This window comes from Myotis myotis, unplaced genomic scaffold (assembly GCF_014108235.1).
Source record: "Myotis myotis isolate mMyoMyo1 unplaced genomic scaffold, mMyoMyo1.p scaffold_m19_p_13, whole genome shotgun sequence".
NCBI classification, from domain to species: Eukaryota; Metazoa; Chordata; class Mammalia; order Chiroptera; family Vespertilionidae; genus Myotis; species Myotis myotis.
The window spans coordinates 34,650,468-34,675,297 of record NW_023416317.1 but is presented as its reverse complement, the minus strand read 5'-3'; the positions used below and the strand labels follow the sequence as shown (position 1 = coordinate 34,675,297).

The window sequence follows — 24,830 nt, the reverse complement described above, 5'->3', positions numbered from 1 at the left end:
TGTCAGACTGGCTGTCATCAACAAATCAACAAACGACAAGTGCTGGAGAGGATGTGGAGAAAAAGGAACACTTGTGCACTGCTGGTGGGAATGCAGACTGGTGCAGCCACTATGGAAGACAGTATGGAGTTTCCTTAAAAAACTGAAAATGGAACTCCCATTTGACCCTGTGATCCCACTTCTAGGAATATATCCCAGGAAACCAGAAACACCAATCAGAAAGGATATATGCACCCCTATGTTCATAGCAGCACAATTCACCATAGCTAAGATCTGGAAACAGCCTAAGTGCCCATCAGTAGATGAATGGATTAGAAAACTGTGGTACATCTACACGATGGAATACTATGCTGCTCTAAAAAGGAAGGAACTCTTACCATTTGCAACGTCATGGATGGAACTGGAGAGCATTATGCTAAGTGAAATAAGCCAGTCAATGAAGGAAAAATACCACATGATCTCACTCATTCATGGATAATAGAGACCATTATAAACTTTTGAACAATAATAGATACAGGGGCAGAGCTGCCTCAAACAGATTGTCAAACTGCAGCAGGAAGGCCGGAGAGGGTTGGGGGGCAGGAGGTAGGGGGGTAAGAGATCAACTAAAGGACTTGTATGCATGCATATAAGCATAACCAGTGGACATAAGACATTGGGGGATAGGGGAGGCTAGGGGACTGTCTAGGGCGGGGGGATAAAATGGACACATATGTAATACCCTTTGTAATACTTTAAGCAATAAATTAAAAAAAAAAATATGTGTTTGTTTATTTCAGAGAGAGGAAGGAAGAGGGAGATAGAAACATCAATGATAAAAGAGAATCATTGATAGGTTACCTCCTTCATGCCCCCTTTTGGGGATCAAGCCCACAACCTGGGCATGTGCCCTGACCTGAAATGGAACTGTGACCTCCTGGTTCATAGGACGTTGCTCAACCACTGAACACCATCTGGGCTTGTCATCTTGGATTTTTTTCTTTAATTCTTGGCTGTACTTTATACCATTCTTTTAAAGCCACTTTTTTCCCCCCCTAACAAGGAAATACTCTGGTACTTGCAGATTAGACTAGAGTTGTGGAAAGAGTAAGCTAGTAGTTAAGTGGTTTTTCTTCATTTAAGGAATATTAAAATGAACTTTATATGAAAACTTATGTGCCACCTTTCCTTCTTATCACAGGACAGTGAAAAAAGAACTCCACTGCATGCTGCTGCCTATCTTGGAGATGCAGAGATCATTGAACTGCTTATTTTATCTGGTATGGTAAGCTCTACATAATAAGAGTACATCATGCATATTTTTGTCTTAATATTTATAAAACCTAATTGACTATTTCTTTATATTTGTTTAATAAGCTGAAACTTATTTGTTCATTGTACAAACATTGATCTCATTTGATGTGCCCGGTACTGTTCCAGAGGTTAGCGTACATTAGAGAACAAAACAAAGATCACTGCCTTTGTGGAAAGTATATTCTAATAAAGAAAAATGGGCTGTAAATACAAGTAAATTTTACAGTATGTTAGAAGGTGATAAGTGCTATAGGAGAATGAAAAAGTAGATGAGAATAATGGGGTGAATAAGCCTTATATAAGGTAGGGTGTTATATAGAGTATCCATTGTGGGCCTCATTGACCACATAGGTACTTGGAGATGATTCCATTCCCCAAGGGGCAAGTGATGGTCACTTAGTCCAAGTATAGCAGTAGAGGTGGTAAGAAATTATATGATTGTAGATATATTTTGAAAGTGATATACCAGCAAGATTTCTGTCTTTAAATAGCTCTTATCTAATTCTGTTTCAGGACCAGTAAAACACATTTTAGGGAATTGTGCATTATTTTTTAACTAGAGGCTCAGTGCACGAATATGTGCACCAGTGGGATCCCCCGGCCTGGCCTGTGGGATCATGCCAAAACCAGCTCTCTGACATCCCCCACGGAGTCCCAGATTGCAAGAGTGCACTGGCCAAGCCAAGGGACCCCACCAGTGCACAGTCAGGGCCAGGGAGGGACACAGGAGGTTGGTCAGCCGGGAGGGGACCGCAGGAGGGCTCCAGGCCATGTCCAGCCCGACTCACTTAGTCTTGATCAGCCAGACCCCAGCAGCAAGCTAACCTCCTGATTGGAGCATCTGTCCCTGGTGGACGGTCAGGGCACATCATAGTGATTGGTTGACTGTCTGCCCCCTGGTGGTCAGTGCACATCATAGCAAGTGGTTGAACGGCTTTAGCATATCATTAGCATATTACGCTTTGATTGGTTGAACAGACAACTGGACACTTACCATATTAGGCTTATATTATATAGGATTTCTTCTAAACTGTTTAAGACAGAGGTCCTCAAACTTTTTAAACAGGGGGCCAGTTCACTGTCCCTCAGACATTCCACACATGCGCACTGCGGGCCCGGGACGAGTCGGCTGCTAAGCAGGACAGGCAGTGGCGGCAAAAACACCCGGCGGGCCAGATAAATGTTTTAGGCGGGCCGCATGTGGCCTGCGGGCTGTAGTTTGAGAACGCCTGGTTTAAGACTTTACAATATGACAGTGGTTCTTAACCGTGGCTGCACATTAGAATCACCTGGGAATCTTTTTAAAATCCTGATTTCTGGGCCTCATCCTCCGGAAATTCTGTTTCTTTGTTATGGGGTGGGGCCATAACATTAGTAACAAAGAAACAGAATTTCCGGAGGATGAAGCCCAGAAATTAGGATTTTAAAAAGATTCCCAGGTGATTCTAATGTGCAGCCAAGGTTAAGAACCACTGCAATATGAAGTAATGATACAACTGTCTCTCATAAAATAGCTCCTATTGTGGTCAGGTTGCCTGTAGTCCTAAAAGACACAAACAGAGCTTAGAGATATTTTTGTTGTATCGAGATTATTATATATGACTAGAGGGCCATTGCAGGAAGATTCCTGCAAGAATAGGGCTTCCTGCGGCTGGAGCGAAGCAGAGAAAGGAGCGAAACCTGCCGAGGCGGGCTTCGCTCCCACCTCCGCCACCCCACTTGCTTCTCCGCAGCTTCGCTCCCTTCTGCAGCACTTGGCTTATTTCTACATTGTCTTCAGTCTTCACTCCGTGCCTGCATATGCAAATTAACTGCCATCTTTGTTGGGTTGATTTGCATACTCATCTGATTGGCTGCTGGGCGTAGCAGAGTGGCTCCAATTTGTATGTTTCTCTTTTATTAGTGTAGATACTTATTGAGAAAGGATAAATGTGTTTAAATTGTGCCTATGTTACCAGATTGCACAGATATGTGCATGATGAATACAGTTGGAGAAATAGTAGTATCATTCCTTTGATATTTGGGAGAAGGAGCATTCAGAGAAATTTTGAATGGCAATCCTATTAAATTATAGCCCAAACAGAAGTTTGCTTTTATAAATTCATAAAATTTTTAATAACACATTTATAATCATATGGGATTAAGTATAATTAAATGTGGACCTAGGTAATATTATGTTATGAATAACTTTATCACTGATGCACTTCCTTGAACATAGCTGTTCTTCTATGGCTGCTAACTCACCAGTTTACAGCTAAAATTTACTAGCCATAAGAAATGAGGGGGTTCAAGAGAAAAATTGGATTTTCTCATAATTGAAGCATCTTCTGCTTTAATATGAATTAATGAGATGGCAGGTTAATATATGGAATTTTCTTTACAATCATTGTTCAAGAAACAGTTTTATGTTAAGAAACAGCTAGGCTAGAAAAAGTACAGTTCTATTTAGTTTACTGTCTACGACTTGGGTAAGAACTCTAGTGATGCATTTTTTCTTTTTATCACATAATTCTGTTCATTTACTTTCATTTTAACATAAGAATTTTATGACCCAATATAGAGGGCTTTTATACGTAGGAGAAACTTTCCTAATGCTCAGTAACTTAATTTCTTCCTTTTAAAATAATGTTTGCACCAAGGATATTTAGTTGCTTATAAAAGATTGACTTCCTGTTATTTATGAGGAAGATAGTCAGATGAGCCTTATGAGCACAATAATATCATATATCAGCTTTGAAATAAGTATTTGAAATAAAGCTTAAAGTCTTTTGAATAACACAAATAAGACTATATATGAAATTAACTATTGCACATGTATAAAAAGCTATTTCAACCTTTCTTTGAAAAAATACTTTTAATACTGTATTTTACCAGTTTCATGAGGTAATAGCTCATGTAGCTATTTTTATTTTTATTTTTTCTTTATAATTTTTATTTCTTAAAGTATTACAAAGAGTATTACATATGTCTCCTTTTTTCCCCCCCTTGACATTCCTCCGGCCCCTAATCTCCCGGTGTCTTGTGTCCATTGGTTAATCTTATATGCATGCATATAAGTCCTTCAGTTGATCTCTTAATCCCCTCCTCAAACCCTCCCCAGGCTTCCCACTGTAGTTTGACAGTCTGTTCAATGTTGCTCTGCCTCTGCATCTACCCCTGTTCATCAGTCTATACTGGTCTCCATTATCTGTCCCAACCTCACTGGGGCCGTCTCAGCCTCACCAGGGCTGTTTCAGCCTCACCGGGGCCGTCCCTACCTCACCTGGGCCTTTCAACCTCACCAGGGCCATGCCGACCTCACCGGGGCCGTCCCGACCTCACCGGGGCGTTTCAACCTCACCAGGGCCGTCCCGACCTCACCAGGGCCGTTTCAATCTCACCGGGGCCGTTTCAACCTAACTGGGGCCGTCCCAACCTCACCGGGGCCGTTTCAGCCTCACTGGGGTTGTCCCGACCTCACTGGGGCGTCCCAACCTCACTGGGGCAGTTTCAACCTCCCCGGGGCTATCCCTACCTCACCGGGGCCGTTTCAACCTCACCGGCATGTAGCTATTTTTAAAAGGAAAAATCAAAGCTCTAAATTAAGTAATTAGATAAAGAATATAATTAAGTACATGGAGATAAAAATAGAAAACATATTAAGCTGGCAGTGTAGGAAAATTTGGGGGAGATTGCTCTTGCCTTTAATTACTAATAACATGTTACATTTGGTTAGCCTTAACTTGTGTAATCTTAAGAAAATTAAGATTGTGAAATAATCTCCACATAGTTCTATTCTAGCATTATTCAAACATAATGATATGCTTCAATAAGAGCACACAATAAAATAAGTTACTATAATTTCCTATTATGAAAACTACTTTGGTATCCCTGACAAGGTTATTTGTTCCTAAAATATTTCTTTAAAATGAAAAATAGAGTAAAAAAAGATTAAAATCATTCTATAAAGCCATGCTCTACCATGTTCCCATGGTTTAAGTTTTGATTATTTTCTGTTGAGAAATTAGGAAATCACCTCTAATTTGTTTTACTCTTGTGTTTTCATTGTCAGGAATTATGACTTTACATTCTTATGATCATAACTAGAAGTCTGGTGCATGAATTCATGCATGAGTGGGGTCCCTCGGCCTGGCTGACGATTGGAGCCAATTGAGGAGTCTGGCCTGCCAGGGGGAGGGACCACAGCAGGTTGGCTGGGTGGGGAGAGGGACAGCGGGAGGTTAGCCAGCTGGGGGGAGGAATCACAGGAGGTTGGCCCCAATAGCAAGCTAACCAATGGCCAATTCTGCGAGGAATTGGGCTCCCTCATCCCTCCTGTCTGGGTCCGGGGTGCAGGTGAACCAGATTCGGGGCTGTCAGGGCCCCAGCAGCAAGGTCTGGGTCAGTGCAAGTCATAGCTACTAGCCAGTCATCTGGTCGTTCTGGACATTTGGTTATAACGTCGCTTAGATCAGGCCATGACTGCATTCTCTACAAAGGGATTAGTTATGGGCCTCCTTTAAATAAGGCTCATGTAAGATACACACACTAGAAGCCCATTGCTAGAAATTCGTGCGGGGGGCGGGGGAGTGCCCCTCAGCCCGGCCTGCACCCTCTCCAATCTGGAACATCCCTTTCACAATCCGGGACTGCTGGCTCCTAACCGCTTGCCTGCCTGCCTTCCTGATTGCCCCTAACCGCTTCTGCCTGCCAGCCTGATCGCCCCCTAACCACTCCCCTGCCGGCCTGATTGACACCTAACTGCTCCCCTGCTGGCCCGATCACCCCCAACTGCCCTCCCCTGCTGGTTCAGTTGCCCCCAACTGCCCTCTCCTGCCAGCCTAGTTGCCCCCAACTGCCCTCCCCTGCCAGCCATCTTGTGATGATGTGAGGGTGGCCATCTAGTGACAACATCGCACAACACCACCTAGGCTTTTATTATATACGATAGATTCCTACTGTTTACCCCCTGCCCCAGCCCTCCACACACCCTCTGTCTTTATCCATAGTTTGTCTATTCCCAAGATTTTTATTTTGACATCTCTTGGTTGAATAGACATTACCATCAAGTAATTTTTGTCTTCGTATTTTCAGTAACTCATGAATGCCATATTTCCTGGTATCTTACTTATTTGGGACTATTGCCTTTTTTAACCGAAAGGAAGTTTGGGTAGTAATAAAATTCTCAATTCACACTTTTTCCTCTCAGCTTTGCAGATGTTACTGCAGTGTCTTCTAGATTTGATTGAAAGTCATGGATCAAGCTCTTCTCTGCTTATCATTTTCATCCCCCTACACCACCCGCCAACACCATGGTCACTTCTCTTCTGCCTGGATGCTTGTAGGAATCAGTTCTTTATTCCTGAAATTCAGTACTAACTTCATTAGGCTAAATCTAATGATTATTTTTCCTGGAACATAATATGAAACTGCACTTTTAGTTCTGAAATTCAGATTTTTATTTTGTTTATACCTTCCATTAAATCTTTGAATAGTCCATTCCTGTATGCTTTTTTATCAGTAACTTTTTCTACATTTGTTTTTCTACTAAGTCTGATCTCTTTCATCTGTCTCTGTCAGCTTTTTCTCTGATTGTAATTTTGTCTTTTCAATTTAGTTTTAGGTTATTTCCTTATACTTGTTCTTCCTTCATTCAACAAATAACTTTAAGAGCATTTTCTTATATTAGGCACTATTCTAGGTACTATGGGTAGAGCAGTGATAAAATAGGTGAAGTCCCAGCCTTCATGTAGTTACTAGGTATATTGGTTAATAATACGGATTTTGCAATCAAAGAAAACACGATAATTTCAAGAGAAACATCAAAAGTGCTTTATTCAAAGTAATGTCCATCGCTAGCTACACATTTCCCCCATCTTTCAGGTAATTTGTGGATACCGTCCCAGTAGAACTTTTCTTGTTTTGAGGCAAACCATTCAGAGGTCCAATTTTCCACTTCTTTGTATGTTTTGAAGTGCTGCTCAGAAAGTACATGTGCCATCGATGGGAACAAGTGGTAATTTGAAGGAACAAGGTCTGGTGAATACAGCGGGTGGGTTAATACTTCCCAGGCAAGATCTTTTAGTGTGCCTTTAACTGGTTTTGAAGTGTGTGATGGTGTGTTAACATGAAGCAAAATTATTTTGCTGTGTCTTCTGGCACATTCTGGTCATTTCACTATCAAATCGTGGTTCAGATTGATTATTTGTTGTCAGTAGCGATCAGTATTAACAGTTTCACCTGGTTTTAGAAGCTCATAATACACCACACCTTCCTGATCCCACCAAACGCAGAGCATTGTCTTCTTTCCAAAGCAATTTGGCCTTGTAGTCGATGTTGATGGTTGACCTGGATCAACCCATGATTCTGTGCATTTGGGATTCTCAAAATAAATCCACTTTTCATCGTCAGTCACAATTCGATGCAAAAAAGACTTTCTTTCGTGCAGTTGAAACAAAATTTTACTGATGACTTTTCAGTTTTCCATTTATCTTTCGTTCAGTTGATGTGGCACCCATTTTCCTTCCTTTAAAATCTTTCCCATTGCTTGTAAACAATCAGAAATTGTTTGCTGAGCAACGTTTAATATTTCTGCAAGTTGTTTTTGAGTTTGACACACATCTTCATCCCATAATGCTTGTAATTGTTGCTCTTCAAACTCTTTTGGTTGACCTGGACGTTCTTTGTCTTTCACATCGAAATCATCACTTTTAAAGTGTTTAAACCAGCATTCACAAGTATCTTGAGATGGAGCATGTTCACCATAAGCTTCCCAAAGTATTCAGCCGCTCTTTTTTTGGCACGAAATTTGACATTTTTAAGTGTAAAAATATCTATGATGTTAACACCTTCAGAAAATTTGACATGAAGTTTTGAAGCTTGTTGTCAGTACAACAAAATAGCATACATATCAAACCCATATATATCAATATATGTGTAACTCCATCTATTGAAAAAAAAATCCACATTATTAACTGGTACACCTGGTATGTTTGGGGGAAACTAACAAATTAATTTATATATAGTTTGTCTTATGGTAATAATTGCTATGACAAAATTAGAATTGTATGTTGGGTGGAGTCAGTTGCAATTTTATATTGTGTTATCAGGAAAGGGTTAGTGATAACACATTTGAGAAGATAACTGAAGAAAATAAGGAAGCAAGCCTTGCATACCATGCAGATATTTAGAGGAAATTGAGAGAACGTCAAGAACAAATGCCATGAGGTGGCAGCATGATTGGGGACAGGTGAAAGGAGATGTAGGAGATGAAGCAAAGAGATGGCAAGGTCCCAGATCATGTGTGATTTTGTACACTGTGGTAAAGACTTTGGCCCTTAAAGTGATTTTAAAAAACAATGGAGAGTTTTGATTGGCATGACATGGTTTTTATTTTTTTTATTATTATTTTTTTGTTGTTAATCCTTACCCGAGAGTATTTTTCCATTGAATTTTAGAGAGAATAGAAGGAAAGGGGAGAGACAGAGAGAGAAACACCCATGAGAGAGAGAGAGAGAGAGACATGGATTGGTTGCCTCATGCATGTGCCCCAGCAGGGGCTGGGAATCGAGCTTACAGCAGAGGTACATGCCCTTGACTGGAAATGAATCCAGGACCCTTCAGTCCGAGGGCCGAAGCTCTATCCACTGAGCCAAACTGGATAGGGCATGGAGTGACATGATTTTTAAAGATTCACTCTGACTGGGCCTTCAGAATTCTTGGCTATGTTTTAAGTTGTGTTCTCTTTTTTGTTGTTTGTAGACTTTTATCTGTAATTACTTTGTTTTTCTTTTTTATTCCCCTGACCTCAGCAAGTTCTCATCTCTTTGCATTGTCTTACCTCTTTCTTGGAACTTTACTTAGAGGTTTCTCTTTAGAGCTTAATTCTCGGAAGTTGTGTATAGATAGTAGTTTGCAAGTTCATTCTCTCCTTTCTTGGGATAATTTCTTTCAAATATTCCTATTACCTGTATTTTGTTCAGTTTACTCTGCTCCCTTATATCTTTGTTCTAGTCCTGTGATGGATACTTTCTGATTCTTCATATGTTTGAGGAATATGCTCTCCAGAACAGCTATTTGCTGAAGAATAGAGTAGGGAAGGGCAAAAAGTAAGCATCAGTTAGGTTTGTTTTCTTCAAATAGCTCTCAGACCAAATGTGTTTTCTCTTAATCCTAGCAGTGGACTCTCTTTAGTTATTGATGTACTTAGGGTAATTGGGGTGACTTGGCAACTCCTTAGATCACAGGTTCTTAGGGAGTGATCTCCTGGAGATTGGCTTTACCCTCCATCTTCAGCTGAGTCAGAAATAATAATAATAATAAAGATGGTCCCTCCTCTCGCACTGCCCCACCTTGTTCTTCTGTGTTATAAAGTTAGAGTTCTGTAGGGAGCTTCTCTTATGGAGAACCCACAGTGCTCATTTGAAAGATTGTTAGGGATTCTAGGACACAGACAGCAGACAAAAGGGGACAGATGGACATACACACAAACACACTCTTTTAGAAGACTCAGTAGTCTTTCCAGGATGCGAAGAAGCTTCACTTGACTGTATCCTTCATCATTTTGGTACAAATGTCACTGTATTTGGTGGGAATTCTTCATAGTTTGGTTGGTGGTGGTCACTGTTATCTTGCTGTATTGAAGATGATATTTCTTCACATCCTCTTTTATATTTTGTTGAGTTATTTAGAAGAGTAATACTCTCTTTAACCTAAAGTTCAGAACTAAATTCATTGGAAATCAAATATTTATACATGATGCATCTCTGAGATTTGTTGATAGGGGTTTCGTTTTTGAAATATTACAGGTAATCAAACTGGTGAATCCTTCCATAGAACTCACAGTAACACTAGAGTCTAGTATTATTAATTTCACAATTATTATTGAACTAGAGGCCCAGTGCACAAACATTTGTGCACTCGGGAGGGTCCCTCAGCCCGGCCCGTGCCCTCTCGCAGTCTGGGACCCCTCGGGGAATGACCACCTGCTGGCTTAGGCCCGCTCCCTGGGGGATTGGCCCTAAACTGGCAGTCGGACATCCCTCTGGCAGCCCAGGAGCCCTCAGGGGATGTCCACTTGCCAGCAGGGAGCAGGCCTAGCTGCAGTCAGACATCCTTAGCCAGGGGTCCTCAAACTACGGCCCGCGGGCCACATGCAGCCCGCCGAAAACATTTATCCGGCCCGCCGGGTGTTTTTGCCGCCACTGCCTGTCCTGCTTAGCAGCCGACTCGTCCCGGGCCCGCAGTGCGCATGTGTGGAATGTCTGAGGGACAGTGAACTGGCCCCCTGTTTAAAAAGTTTGAGGACCTCTGTTCTTAGCGCTGCTGAGGAGGCGGGAGAGGCTCCCACCACCACCGCTGTACTGGCAGCCGTCAGCCTGGCTTGTGGCTGAGTAGAGCTACCCCTGTGGGAGCACACTGACCACCAGGGGGCAGCTCCTGCATTGAGCAGCTGCCCTCTGGTGGTCAGTGTGTGTCATAGTGACCAGTCATTCCTAGTCGTTCTGCTGTTAGGGTCAATTTGCATATTACCCTTTTATTATATAGGCTAGGATGGGGTGAAATAAGAGGAAACAATGATTGCTTTCTATATCTTAAATACTATACTAAATTTAGTTTTTTCATTTATCTCATTTTGTCCTCTTAACTCTAAGGAAACTAAATCATTTAGAGATTTATGGCTGAAAGTTGTGCTACTGATTACATTTAGAGCCAGCATTCAGTTCCAGGCCATCCAACTACAGAGTCTGTATTCTTAACTCTGTTATAATCTGAATGGCTTTTCCTCTCCTCTGCATTTTTCCCTACACACATATTACCCACCACCCCCCCACCCGCCACCCCCCAGCATTTAGTAAAATTTGTGTAGGCAATGACTTTAGTGAAGAACTTCTGGGGGTTTTTTTGTGTTTTTTTTAAATATATTCTATTGATTTTTTACAGAGAGGAAGGGAGAGGGATAGAAAGTCAGAAACATCGATGAGAGAGACACATCAACCAGCTGCCTCCTGCACACCCCACACTGGGGATATGCCTGCAACCAAGGCACATGCCCCTGACCGGAATCGAACCTGGGACCCCCCAGTCCGCAGACCGACGCTCTATCCACTGAGCCAAACCAGTTACGGCGAACTTCTGTTTTAAGGACTACATTTTTTGGCTATCTAAGTATAGAAAATTTTATGGGAGCTATTTATTTACTGTTTGTACAGGCATACCTAGGAGATATTATGGGTTCAGTTCCAGACCACAATAAAGCAAGTATCTCAGTAAAGAGAGTCATAATATTTTTGTTGGTAGAAGGTCTTGCCTTCAATTTGTTAAAAACACAACATCTATGAAGTACAATAAAGCAATAAAATAAGGCATGTCTGTATTTAAAACCAGAGGTTTAGCAGTACCTCAAACTTTTCTTATATTAGATGGTTAAATAACTGTTGTATAAGGCATTAGTCACAAGTTCATTTGAATGGATTTTTATAGAAAATAGAGTTCTTAATAAGGAAATACAAATATTATGTTTTTGTTACTAGGAATCAGACCTAAAGTGTGTGACCCTTGAAAACCTACAATGCTGGTACATTAATTTGCTAGGACTGCCACAACAAAATATGACAAATTGAGTGCCTTAAACAACAGAAATTTATTTTCTCACAGTTTGGAGGCTAGAAGTCCAAGATCCAGATTTTGGCAGGGTTGGTTCCTTCTGAAGGTTGTGAGGGAAGGAACTGTTCGAGGCCCTTCTCCTTTGTGGCTAATAGATGGCCACCTTCTCCTTGTGTCCATCTGTACATGCCCGTTCAATTTTCTTCTGTTTATAAGGATACCAGTCATATTGCATTAGGACCCATCTAATGACTTCATTTTAATTTAATTACTTCTGTAAAGACCCCATTTCCAAATACGGTTACATTCTGAGGTGCTGGGTTAGGACTTCAATATATGAATTGGGGGGCTGTGGATACAGTTCAATACACAGTATCTGGTGTCCATAGCTCTCTCTTAAATGATACAATGCAGCTGCTGTTGTTTTATCCCCCAACATTACAGGTGGAAAATGGATTTGTAATTATCTATTTCACTCCCAACCTGAAAACAGAATCTGAAGCTTTGCCACTGCTTTTGGTAGGCGGCCAAAGGAAAACATTTCCAGTTTGGGAAGAGTAGTGAAAGTACCTGGCTCCTGCCCCAGTTCACTGGTTATGGACTGTCTGCTCTGTGGCTTAGGAGCAAAGAAGAGAACTATTCTCTGCAAATGGAAAATTATTAGTGGTACTATTTATAATTATTACAAACACATGTGAAAAATTGAAATAACTTTAATAGTATCAACTATCAAGTATTTAGCCTAGATCAGAGGATAACAGGCTTTATGTAAAGGACCTTACAGACACTCTGGCAACTACTCAATTCCTTTAATTTGAAAGCTACATATTTAACACTTAAATGAATAGGTGTGACTCTGTAGCAGTAAAACCTTATTTACACAACAGGTGGCAGGCAGCCTATGGGATGTAATTTGAAGATCCTTGGCATGGATTATAAAGATACTACTTCATCTATTTAATGTTAAAGTAGAGCAGGGTGTTTAATAATATGAGATAATTTATTCTGAGTATTTCAGAATAGGATAGACTGTTATAATGCAGCGGTTCTCAACCTGTGGGTCGCGACCCCAGAAAATACATCCTGCATATCAGATATTTACATTACGATTCATAACAGCAGCAAAACTACAGTTGTGAAGTAGCAACGAAAATAATTTTATGGTTGGGGTCACCACAACATGAGGAACTGTATTAAAGGGTCGCGGCATTAGGAAGGTTGAGAACCACTGTAACTGGAAATGGACCTTACAGATCGTTTAGCACAAATCAAAGAGTTGGCAGTTGGTGACTGATTGTATTAGGGATCCAGCAGGTGGATCAGTTATCTTGCAGAATGAAACCTAGAGTCAAATGGGATACTCTGATTTAGCGCCTGACTCTTAGAGCTCACTTTGCAGAAACAGAAGCTCCCTGTGTTGTTTGAACCTGAGGCCCGTCCTCCCTCACCCCAATTTTCCTGCCCCATACACACACTCACACAGATGCACGTACACATGTAGGAGGCAGGGATTATGATCAACAAATGAAATCCTGGGCTGTGGGTAACAGCCCCAGGTCACACAGCCTATTGGTTACAGAACCATTATTAGATCACAGGTCCCACTCCTGGGCTCCTTCCACTAACCCCTGTCTCCCCACACGTCCAGACCTCTCTTCGACTGCTTTGCTGTCTAGAGCTCAGAATAGACTGATGTAAATAATCAGATTTTTTATTTTTTAAAATTATTTTCTGGTCTATGTCTAAATGAGCTAGACATTTATCTAATTCTGAAAATCTTACCTTAAATAACATTTTTATTAAAAAATCTATTCTTTCAGGGTATATTTTTATATGTATGAATTACTAAATGAAAAGATTGGGTAAGAGGAAGCTAATTGTCTAGATTTTTCTATATATCCTAACTATGGTATCAAATGGATACAGCCTATTTCAGTGACCCTGCTGTTGATTTTTGCTTGTTTATTCTCTTTTGCTTTTAACATATCAGAAATCTCATCATATCTCTACTCTGGAAAGGTGAATCTAAATTCAGACATTTGACAATGGCATAGATTTAGGCTGCAAATCTTAAGGGCATGCTCTGTTGATGTACATGGATTTATGGGAGAAGGTGAGTCTAGAATAGAAAGTTTATTTGATTTTATACCTTTGGGACTAACCATTTTGGATTTAATGTGATGTACTCCTAGCATTTAAGAGGTATTATTCTGTAAATGTTGGTTTGCAATAGTCATCAATGCCGTATTCCTTAAATTGCTATCTTTATTGTCTTCTCAGCAATGCTTTCTTCTACCATAGGGTCTCTCACTAACCTACCTTCAATAATTGAGATAGGGCTATTTTATTTTCTTTTTTCCTGTTTTAATGACTAGGATCACACACTAGTTAAAGACCCATAGCTAGTAGTTTCTAGAGCTATACTTGGAGTCACTGCACTTGAATATTCCTTGGAACCTCACACTCAAAACAGAATGTAAACATTAGGAGGTCTGAATTCTAGTCTTGATTCTGCTCTGGTTTACTCTGACAATGAGGTGTTCACTCTGTCTGCAGTTCATCTAGAAAATAAGGAGGTTGGACTAGATATGTAAAGCTAGTTGAGATTTTGGGTATAAACCTAGGATTGCTGATAGTGCAGGCCCTTCACCAATTCCTTTATACGTCTAAGAGCCAGGGCTGTTTCTGTTTGGTTGGGGCTTGGGTACCAAATCAGTGGATTTTATAGAGACATTAGATTTTCCCCCACCCTAAAATTATACATTTTTATCTTGCTAAATGTATTTTCATTCTATTAGGGATAATTTTTGTCTATTGACTTAATGATTTTTAAACAGCTTTCCATAGTTGATTTTTTAAAAAATTATTACTTCTTTAAGCCTTTAGGTATTAAAGATATGTGGGTTGGTTCATCTCTCTCTTTCTCAATTTTTTTCTTAAGTTGATAGCGATTATATCCATTTTATGCAGTAACTTTATAGTACTAAGGAGTTTTTCATTGTCACTGGAAAACTATTTTGATATTATATTGTTCTATAACATGTTATATTCATTAGTAAAGAAATATAATGAAGACTTCTTAATGGCCTACATTTTATGTCTGAGTGTTTTTATTTATTTAATTAATTTATTTGAGTTCCTAACACACATTCTAAAGTGGGGACTGATTTTTACTTTGGATATGCTCTGTATAAAGGTGGCTTTTTTAGCCTATCCATGATCTTTTATTTTTAATAAAAAGAGCAAATTCCTTATTGGATAATAATATCAATTAAAAAGCATAGTTTTGTTTTGTAATTTAAGGGTAATTTATTAGCAGAAAGTATTAAAGTGAAGTACTCATTTTTCAATTGTTATTTATTCAATTTGGACTATATATAACTATTTAAGGAGATTTACTTAAAATATTTTATGCAAAATATTTCAATTTATTTTTTCTTCTTGTTGCAGGAGCTAGAGTTAATGCCAAAGACAGCAAATGGTTGACACCTTTACACAGAGCAGTTGCATCTTGTAGTGAGGTATGAAATTTCTCTTAGTAAATATATTGTATATAAAAACATTAAGTAGGCTTGCCTGTGAGCTCATATTTAAATTCAATATTTTCAAAGGAAGGAAAAGCAACCAAAATTGGAGAGTCTGAAGTAGAGAGGAGTAGAAAACGTACTTCCTACAAGAGAGAAATTATTTTTCTATCTGTCTGGGTCCTTGGTGTGTTGTATGTAGCTGATGAACTATGGAACTTGGGTTTGGAGAATCTGGCTTCAGATATCACTTTCCACTTTCTAGCTTTGTGATCTTGGGGAGCAAATCTGAGGATTATTGTGAAAACTGAGATATAGGAACTAAAATATTTTAAACTCTGAAATGTCATGGTAATGCTGTTAAGTTTGTGGTCAGCCCTCTTGTCAGGAAATTTCTTTAAATGCAGTCAAGGAAGAAGTAAATATCATTGTAGCCTATTAATAAAATAGTTATACCTACCAATTTCTTGAGAATATGAGTTAAAATTAGTGGAGTTCTCCCAGATTAAATCATCAGAAAGAACACTGTATATTTCCAGAGATTGTAAAACAACCCAAAAATTCTTAAAGATTTTCTTTAATTATTTTAGTTAATATTAGAGGAAGATTGCAGATTCTACCCAGAGACTTGACTGACTGCTGACTTTTTTAAAAATTATGTACTTAGCCTGAATTTAAGGGGAAGCTGTAGATTAGAAAGCAAGGACCCTAATAAGTTTCTTACGTCTGCTTTTCAGCCTAAAAATTACTGGACTATGTAGTATTATTACTTTTTTGTAGGATTATGGGAAACACCTATAAAATGTGACCATTCCATAAAAATAAAATTTTGGTAAATCCTGATGGTCATTTTTTTTTAAAACGAAAATCTCATAATTAGAAAACTGCTAGGAAACCTGGTCAAGATTATCAATTTCATGAATGTTCTTTTAATTATTCACATTTCATCCTGAGAGCATAAGAGAGCTTATACTTATTTCATTTAATAGCAAACATAACCACAGAGGGGATGTAAAAGGAAAAATTGTAGGTAGCTTTCAGTTTATGTTTTTGAGATACCATGAGAGAAGTAAGCCCTACAGAGGATGAGTGGAGTAACTATTTTCTTCATCTTCCCAAGGACATATATAGCTAACACCACTGTGGGTGCATGGTAGAGAGGTTAGTTTATTTCATACTGTGGATGCCTAAAGGCTTAATTCCCTCACTGAGCCTGGGTTGACTGCTTCAGATTAAATATCCCAAGCTCCTCCTCAGCTCTCCTACAGTGAGTTTCTGTCCACCTGGTCTTATTGGCTGGCTGCCTCAGCTTGTATGTGCCACTGATTTGTAACTGTCATTCTTCAAGTATAGCATACACTTCAGCTTTCTTTTGGTGCAGAATATTCTGAATGAATTGATTTCTGAGTGTGAGGGCGTGTGTGTGTGTGTGTGTGTTTTAATATACTTTTGCTAGAGGCCCGGTGCACAAAGTCGTGCATGGGTGGGATCCCTTGGCCTGGCTAGTGGTCAGGGCCATCTCGCCCAGTCCGATCGGGGCCGGCCAGGGGGAGGGACCATGGGAGATTGGCTAGCCATGGGAGGTTGGCTGTAGGAGTAAACTGACCACAAGGGGACAGCTTCTGCGTTGAGCATCTGCCCCCTGGTGGTCAGTGTGTGTCATAGTGACCGGTCATTCGGTCACTTAGGAATGAAAATTTTATATATATATATATATTTCAGAGAGAGGGAGAGAAACAATCAATGATGAGAAAGAATCATTGATTGGCTGCCCCCTGCACACCCCACACTGGGGATCGAGCCCACAGCTCGGGTATGTGCCCTGACTGGGAATCCAAACGTGACCTCCTGGTTCATAGGTCGACGCTCAACCACTGAGACACACCAGCTGGGCCATTATTATTTTTATAAAAATTATGCATGCTTGTTATATACTTATCAAGCAATATAGAAAACTTTAAAAATAAAGCAACAAATCATCCAAATTCTTATCATACAAAAATAACCTGTGTTGAAATTTGGTGAACATTCTATGCCTATATTAACAGCTTAATTTTTCATTGAGTAACAACTTATTAACTACTAAATTAGTTGCCCAAAGAAAGTCAGAACACATTTGTCTTAATCTAAATTGCCTGGCTCTACTGATAGATTTCCCAAAAGTATTAACAAATCACTATCTTATATTAAGTTGACAGAGCAAAATTTGACACAATGCCCAGTACAGTAGTTTTCTAGGAGTGCCCCCCACCAACCCTGGGAGTCCACATCACATTACTGGATCCTGTGGAGGCTGTACATTTATTTATTTATTTATTTATTTATTTATTGCCTAACTCCAGGAATTACATATTAATTATCTCAAGATAACTGAGTTTAAATTGCATTATCATGTGAGATAAGAGCAGTCCATCCAAACATTGTGTTTATTTGCAGATTTGTTAGCCCTTTTTCCTGTACCTGATTTCAAGTCAGTGGTAAAATTGCTTAAAAGGGAGAGTGGAGCCAAGGACAGCAATGCTGTAGGGACTGTTCTCAATTGACCCCAAGCTGTGAATAAATACTCTTTGGATATAATATGTTAACCTGTTGTCATCGTCCCATATTTAATCATCTTATTTAAATTGATGTCATAGGATATGTACTTAGCTGGTTTGTTAGTTTTTTAAGTCAAGGCACACTTTGACAGCATTAGTGAAACCATGTAAATACCCTTGATTATGCCTACATTACTTTCTAAATGCTTATAATGGGTTGACAATATGATCCTGAATTTTACTGGGATATAACATCAGACACATTGGTTTGTAATTTCCAGAAATTTACCTGTTTTATTTTATATCTCCAGTCATAAAGAAATGTCTTTATTTTCTCTGAGTTTTCAAAGATCACTGCTACTGTGATCTGACAGGCATTATTCTGAGTAGTGAATGGTGCTATAGTAGTCAGCATGGGGTGCCATAACAAAATTAAGACTGGGTGTCTTAAACAATAGAAATTTATTTTCTCAGTCTGGAGATTAGAAGACCCAGGTCAAGGCCCAGCAGGGTCAGTTTCCGGTGAGGGCTGTCTTCCTGGCTTGCAGGTTGCCACCTTTTCACTCTGTCTTCACATGGTGGAGAAAGGTGGCGGGGAGGGCAGGAAATCTTTCTCTCTCTGCCACCAGTCCTGTCAGATTAGGGTCTCTCCCTTATGATCTCATTTAATTTTAATTATCTCCTGAAGACCCTGTCTTCAAATACAGTCACATAGGGAGTTAGGGTTTCAATATATGAATTGGGGGGTAACCATTTCAGTACAAAGCAGTGGACCCAGGGTTAAAAATTTAATCTCTCTTGATTCTAGACTAGAGTCTTTCTTAGTCACTGTATTTACAGCCTTCCTTAGGCACCATCTTACCTACCCTAATCTACCATAAACTGGATTTATTCTTGCTTTTCAGTGAAACAAAACAATGGTTTTGATTTTTCTACTCTTGGTAATGAAACATAAATATTCCCCAAACTTTTCAGAAGCTTTAATATATGCATCACGAATTCCAGAGTAGGAATGAATAAAGCAGGCCTGGCATACAGTATGCTATATTTGCCCAATTTATCCAATTATAAATTCTTCATCTTGTTTTTAATTATTTGCTCACATGTCTTTAACATACCTACTGACATTTCCCGTATAGACAATGTTAGGTTTTTTTTGTTGTTGTTTTTGTTTTTTTTAAATATATTTTATTGATTTTTTACAGAGAGGAAGGGAGAGAGAGAGAGTTAGAAACATCGATGAGAGAGAAACATCGATCAGCTGCCTCCTGCACATCTCCCACTGGGGATGTGCCCGCAACCCAGGTACATGCCCTTGACCGGAATCGAACCTGGGACCTTTCAGTCCACAGACTGACGCTCTATCCACCGAGCCAAACCGGTTTCGGCGACAATGTTAGTTTTATTCCCCAAGTTACAATATACCCTTTTTAAGATGAGGATGGAGAATCCTGACACTGCCTAGTTCTCCATAATTTTGAGAATATATAGAGAATATGTGTTCTTCTATGTATCCTTTCCCCCTATTTCTTTTTTAAATTGAAATATAATCTACAGTAAATTCAAGTGTGTAGTCTTAAATTTTGGCAAATATACACACCCATGTAATCTTTTCCCCAATCACAACAAAAAAGGTTTCCATCACTCCAGCAAGTTCCCCATGTCCCTTTTCAGTCAGCCCTCCTGTCCCCAGGGGCAGCCCATATTCCGATTTCTCTCACCATAGAGTAACTTGGCCTATCCTAGAACTTTATAAAAATGGAATCATACAGTATGTGCTCTTGTGTCTTGACTTTGTTCATAACATTTTTTAGATTCGTGTATATTATTGTGTATATTTTATTGCTGAATAGTATTTCATTATAGTATGAATGTACAACAGTTTGTACAATTTTTGTCCAGTCTCTTCCCGCATCTCCCACACCCCTTTCCCCCCCAAGAATAGTCAGTCCATTCCCGTTCTATGTCCCTGATTCTATTATGATCACCAGATTATTTATTCACTTGATTCTTAGATTCACTTGTTGATAGATGCATGTTTGTTGTTCATAATTTGTATCTTTACCTTGTTCTTCTTCTTCCTCTTCTTAAAGGATACCTTTCAGCATTTCATATAATACTGGTTTGGTGGTGATGAACTCCTTTAGCTTTTCCTTATCTGTGAAGCTCTTTATCTGACCTTCAGTTCTGAATGATAGCTTTGCTGGATAAAGTAATCTTGGTTGTAGGTTCTTGGCATTCATCACTTTGAATATTTCTTGCCACTCCCTTCTGGCATGCAAAGTTTCTGTTGAGAAATCAGCTGACAGTCGTATGGGTACTCCCTTGTAGGTAACTGAGTTTCTTTCTCTTGCTGCTTTTAAGATTCTCTCTTTGTCTTTTGCTTTTGGCATTTTAATTATGATGTGTCTTGGTGTGGTCCTCTTTGGTTTCCTTTTGTTTGGGGTTCTCTGCACTTCCTGGAGTTGTAAGTCCATTTCTTTCACCAGGAAGGGGAAGTTTTCTGTCATTATTTCTTCAAATAGGTTTTCAATATCTTGCTCTCTCCCACTTATAAATTCTTCATCTTGTTTTTAATTATTTGCTCACATGTCTTTAACATACCTACTGACATTTCCCGTATAGACAATGTTAGTTTTTTGTTGTTGTTGTTGTTTTTGTTTTTTTTAAATATATTTTATTGATTTTTTACATAATTTGTATCTTTACCTTGTTCTTCTTCTTCCTCTTCTTAAAGGATACCTTTCAGCATTTTATATAATACTGGTTTGGTGGTGATGAACTCCTGTAATTCGGATGTTGGTACGCTTGAAGCTGTCCCAGAGGCTCCTTACACTGTCTTCATATTTTCGAATTCTTTTTTCATTTTGCTTTTCCGGTTGGGTGTTTTTAGCTTCTTCGCATTTCAAATCTTTGCCTTGATTCTTGCACTCCTCTGGTCTGCTGTTGGGAGTCTGTATAATATTCGTTATTTCAGTCTGTGTATGCTTAATTTCTAGTTGGTTCTTTATCACAACATCGAGGGTCTCATTAGATTTCTTGTAGATCTCAATAAGTTTATCGGCGGCTTCTAGACAGTTCTTGAGAGACTTTAAAAGTGTGGTTCTGAACTCAATATCCTCCATTGACAATTTTGTCCTGTTACTTTGTCTCCGCATTTTTTATGCTTTCTTGGTGCACCCCCTAGTGGTCTTTGTGCGCAGTCTTGTTGTAGTTAAGCCTTGATTGTTGTAGTTAATACTAGGGGGATTTGACCTCCAGGCCAACTGGCTGTGAGAGTCAGCTGTGTCTGCAGTGGGAAAACTTCTGTCCTCTTGGGAGGTGCTAATCTAGCCTTTGCCTGAGGCTATCTTGCAAATGGCTCTGTGCAGGGCTTGGGCGGGGCGGGTCCCAGGGGATCTACAGGGCGGGCCAGAGCGAGCAGTTATGGCTGCTCTCAGTCCCGTTCCCAGAGGCTCTGCCTCTCAGAGTCCCAGCAACCGCTGCAAACCTCTGAGAGAAAGCTGCCCTCGAGTTCCGACCGAAGCCAGACAGTCCCGCTTCTCCCGTTTGAATCTGGGTCCCTAGAGACTCGCCCAGAACTGGAGCTCAGAATCTGAGACTCCCTCCCCATTGTAAACGACAACCGCGCCCTCAGCCACCAGCCCACTCCACGCACACCTCCGCACCTTTGTATTTTCCGCACTGTGCCTCCTCTGAGTCTTGGTCTGCTGTTCTCTTTCCTTCTAGTTGAAGAATTTCTCCTCAGCCAGCTTTCCTGTGGTTCTGGGTGATGTCCATTCCATCTTTTAGTTGTATTTTTGAAGTGGTTGTTCGAGGCAGCATTCTCCGGTGTTTACCTATGCCTCCATCTTGGTTTCGAGAATGTTTTATCTTGATGCATCCTGTATGACTCTGAGTACTGCCTTTAGTTAAAAATATATTTGGGGGTGGTAAATTTCTACTTGTTTACTCAGGAAATTTTATTTCTTTCATATATAAAATTGCTAAAACTGTTAACTCATTTGTTTTATAACTTTTATCTTCATGTGTTTTAGGAAGCAGTTCAGGTACTTTTGAAGCACTCTGCAGATGTTAATGCTCGAGACAAAAATTGGCAAACCCCTTTACACATAGCTGCTGCTAATAAAGCCGTAAAGTGTGCTGAAGCTTTGGTACCTCTTCTGAGTAATGTGAACGTGTCTGATCGAGCAGGGAGAACTGCATTACATCATGCAGCTTTCAGTGGACATGGTGAGGTAGGTGGTATTCAACTAGACAATGGTGCTCTTCCCCTAAGTCCTCCCACTCCCTCACCCCAATTATTAGTGTACTTGCCTTTTTAGCCATTCCTTAGTTCATGATATAAGCAAGCAAAAATATTTATCTTGGTAATTTAGTCTAATTTTACTATGAAAGCCTTTAAACTTCTTTCATAATTCATGATATAACTTTCTCAAATTTAGAAATTTATTTATCAGATGCAGCCCATACACTTACTTGATTTTCATAGTCAACCTGGGGAGATAGGAGAACACTGCCAACTATAACACAATGTGAAAACTGTGTTCTGTTGTTTGAAAAAATAGTCTCGGAAGACAGAAGTTTATTATGCTCCCAGAAATAGAATAGCAAAGGAAGGTGGGGTTTAGAAGACATTTTCTTACTGTTTATTATCAATATTTAGCCAAGAATTCTTTGTGGACAGACCATCAAAAGAAAACAATTTAAGAAAATAAGTAATTATCTTATACAGCAAGCATTATCTAATGTTAGGTGTTTCCATAGCAAAGAGTAGAGTTTATGTGTACAGAGAAGACTTAGAAAAGAGCAAAACACAGAATTAGAAGAACCTTTGAGGCCAGCTTGTCTAGTCCTTCATTTTTATTGCAGATACAGAAACTAAAAGGTAAAGTGGCATTCCCAAGATTCTCTGGCTGACAGCTAATGGCTGCAGTGTTAATTTTCACTATTCTTCTCTGCCTTTGCAACAAAGAATTCTTACCTCCACTGCAGTTAAGATCACAAGATGCATCCCTTTTAGGAATCTGGAATGCCCTTTGCACTGGGGAAACTATTGAAAATATGGTTAGACATAACAGAAATATTATTCTTGGTATATTATGAGGTAAGTAGACTATGCAAGGACCTACAGGACTAATCATGGTATGGACACCACACTTGTGTTTGAATTAAGTTTAAGGCACTTCTGGAATAAGAATGTGCTTTTTATTTTAATAACACTTTGGGCTATAAAATAAGGGATAAAACCCGTTTTTGAATATTTCATCTTTACAAACTTGTACTTAGTTGTTCATAAAATACCAGGACACAAATTGGCATCTTTAAAAGATACTGAAACAACCACAGTGAACCCTTTTTCATATTTTATCCTGTCATTTATTGAATTATGCTAAAGGGTCTTCAACATTTAGTATAGCACCTTTATATAAGTGCAGAAATTCAGTGCTAGAGAGATTGAGATGAGTATTCATCGCAAAGGATATTCATGTACAGTTGCACTTCTGAATTTTGATAACTGTGTTTATTGTAATTCCAGATGGTCAAACTACTCCTGTCTAGAGGTGCCAATATTAATGCTTTTGACAAAAAAGATAGACGAGCTATCCATTGGGCAGCTTATATGGGTATGTACTTTTAAAATTTATTCTTTTACATTATGTCTTCAGGAAAAGTTGTGCATTTTAGTTCTTCCACTTGATGCCCAAGTGGAACCAGCCTGGTAGTATGGAGGTTTGTCAGAACAGGAGGGCATGGGTTCAGTTCTCCTGAAAGCTATTCAAAATTAATTCTGTTTACTTTTAAAGGGAGCAACATAATAAACACAAGCCTGGGATAATTTAAATTAGTGTTTATAAAAGTCCATACTTCTGCCCATTCTTGTTTTTATGGGAATTTAGGTAGAAGTTATGAAGATGCATTAGGAAGCCTATTAGGCACCAGTAGTAATTTCACAGAGAGAAACAGTATAGGCTTTTCTGTTGTAACATGATATATGTGGTTTTGAAAAAAAATCTTAGGATCTGCAAACTTGCACTCTAGAACTAATAGAGCTCATCGGAAAATAGTTCTGGAGCAGACCACCCAAAACTTATGCAACTTTGTTGCCAAAATACTAACAAAAACATTAATTGGCTCTTGAAATAACTTGGCCAGCCAGTGAGGAAGCAGATCACCATACCTCAGGGTACTTTGAAATGCTCAGAAAGAGCAGAGTAGAAATGCTGTCTTGTAGGTGAAAATGGATCTCTAAGCATGGAGGAAGTACAGCCTGCCACAAACCTTGCAAGTCCTGCAAGGCTGGGGTTGTGCCTCTGGGAGGAAGCCATGGATACAGGCTTTCGCTTTTCAAGCTTCTTGAAATAGAACTGAAAGAACTCCTTCCTTTGCAGCCTCAGAGCTTTTTCTCTTCCCACCAAAGGGTGTCTGTCTTTCTGCTTCCACTATTCTGGCTCCTCTGGCTTAGGAAGAATCATATATGGACTGACATATCTTCTGTATAATACTGGTATTCCTGATTTACCACTCACATACCTGACTTCTAGCTAGCCACCTTTCTTAGAGGCATAGCTTATCCTCATTACTCCCTGCTCTAGATTTTATCTTTTTCTATATTTCACTTAAAAGTAAAAGAGTAAAGGAAGATTCAAAGGAAGATTATTAATTTCAAAACTATTAAAATTTTGAAATGTGAAAATACAAGAAAACAACTTAAACCAGTTATCAGTAACCCTAAGGTCTAGGAAAAGCCTTTGCTTATAGTAGGAATAACCACAAGCAGTAGAATCCATCTTGAATAGCAAGTCTAACCGTTAGTGTGGGTGCAAAGGAAAATAAAAAATGAAGGCTAATGTCATCGTCATCTGGTCCCTATTTTGAAAGCCAAAAGCTG

At 39.4% G+C, this 24,830-nt stretch overlaps 1 protein-coding gene across 15 annotated transcripts in view; it reads left to right on the top strand.

Annotated features, from left to right (window-relative positions):
* ANKRD28 (ankyrin repeat domain 28) overlaps positions 1-24,830 on the top strand; it is a 148,711-nt gene that overhangs the window by 77,224 nt on the left and 46,657 nt on the right. For 9 of the 15 annotated variants that reach the window (XR_004971580.1, XM_036332677.1, XM_036332673.1 and 6 more), the window contains 4 exons: positions 1,181-1,259; positions 15,328-15,398; positions 21,976-22,176; positions 23,478-23,565. Coding sequence is in view for 14 of the 15 variants with exons in the window: in XM_036332677.1 (XP_036188570.1) it covers positions 1,181-1,259; positions 15,328-15,398; positions 21,976-22,176; positions 23,478-23,565 (439 nt within the window). In the remaining variant the exon portion in view is untranslated. Of the gene's footprint in view, positions 1-1,180; positions 1,260-13,867; positions 13,991-15,327; positions 15,399-21,975; positions 22,177-23,477; positions 23,566-24,830 lie in introns of those variants that run through there. The other 6 variants (XM_036332678.1, XM_036332679.1, XM_036332681.1 and 3 more) reach the window with 3 other exon arrangements.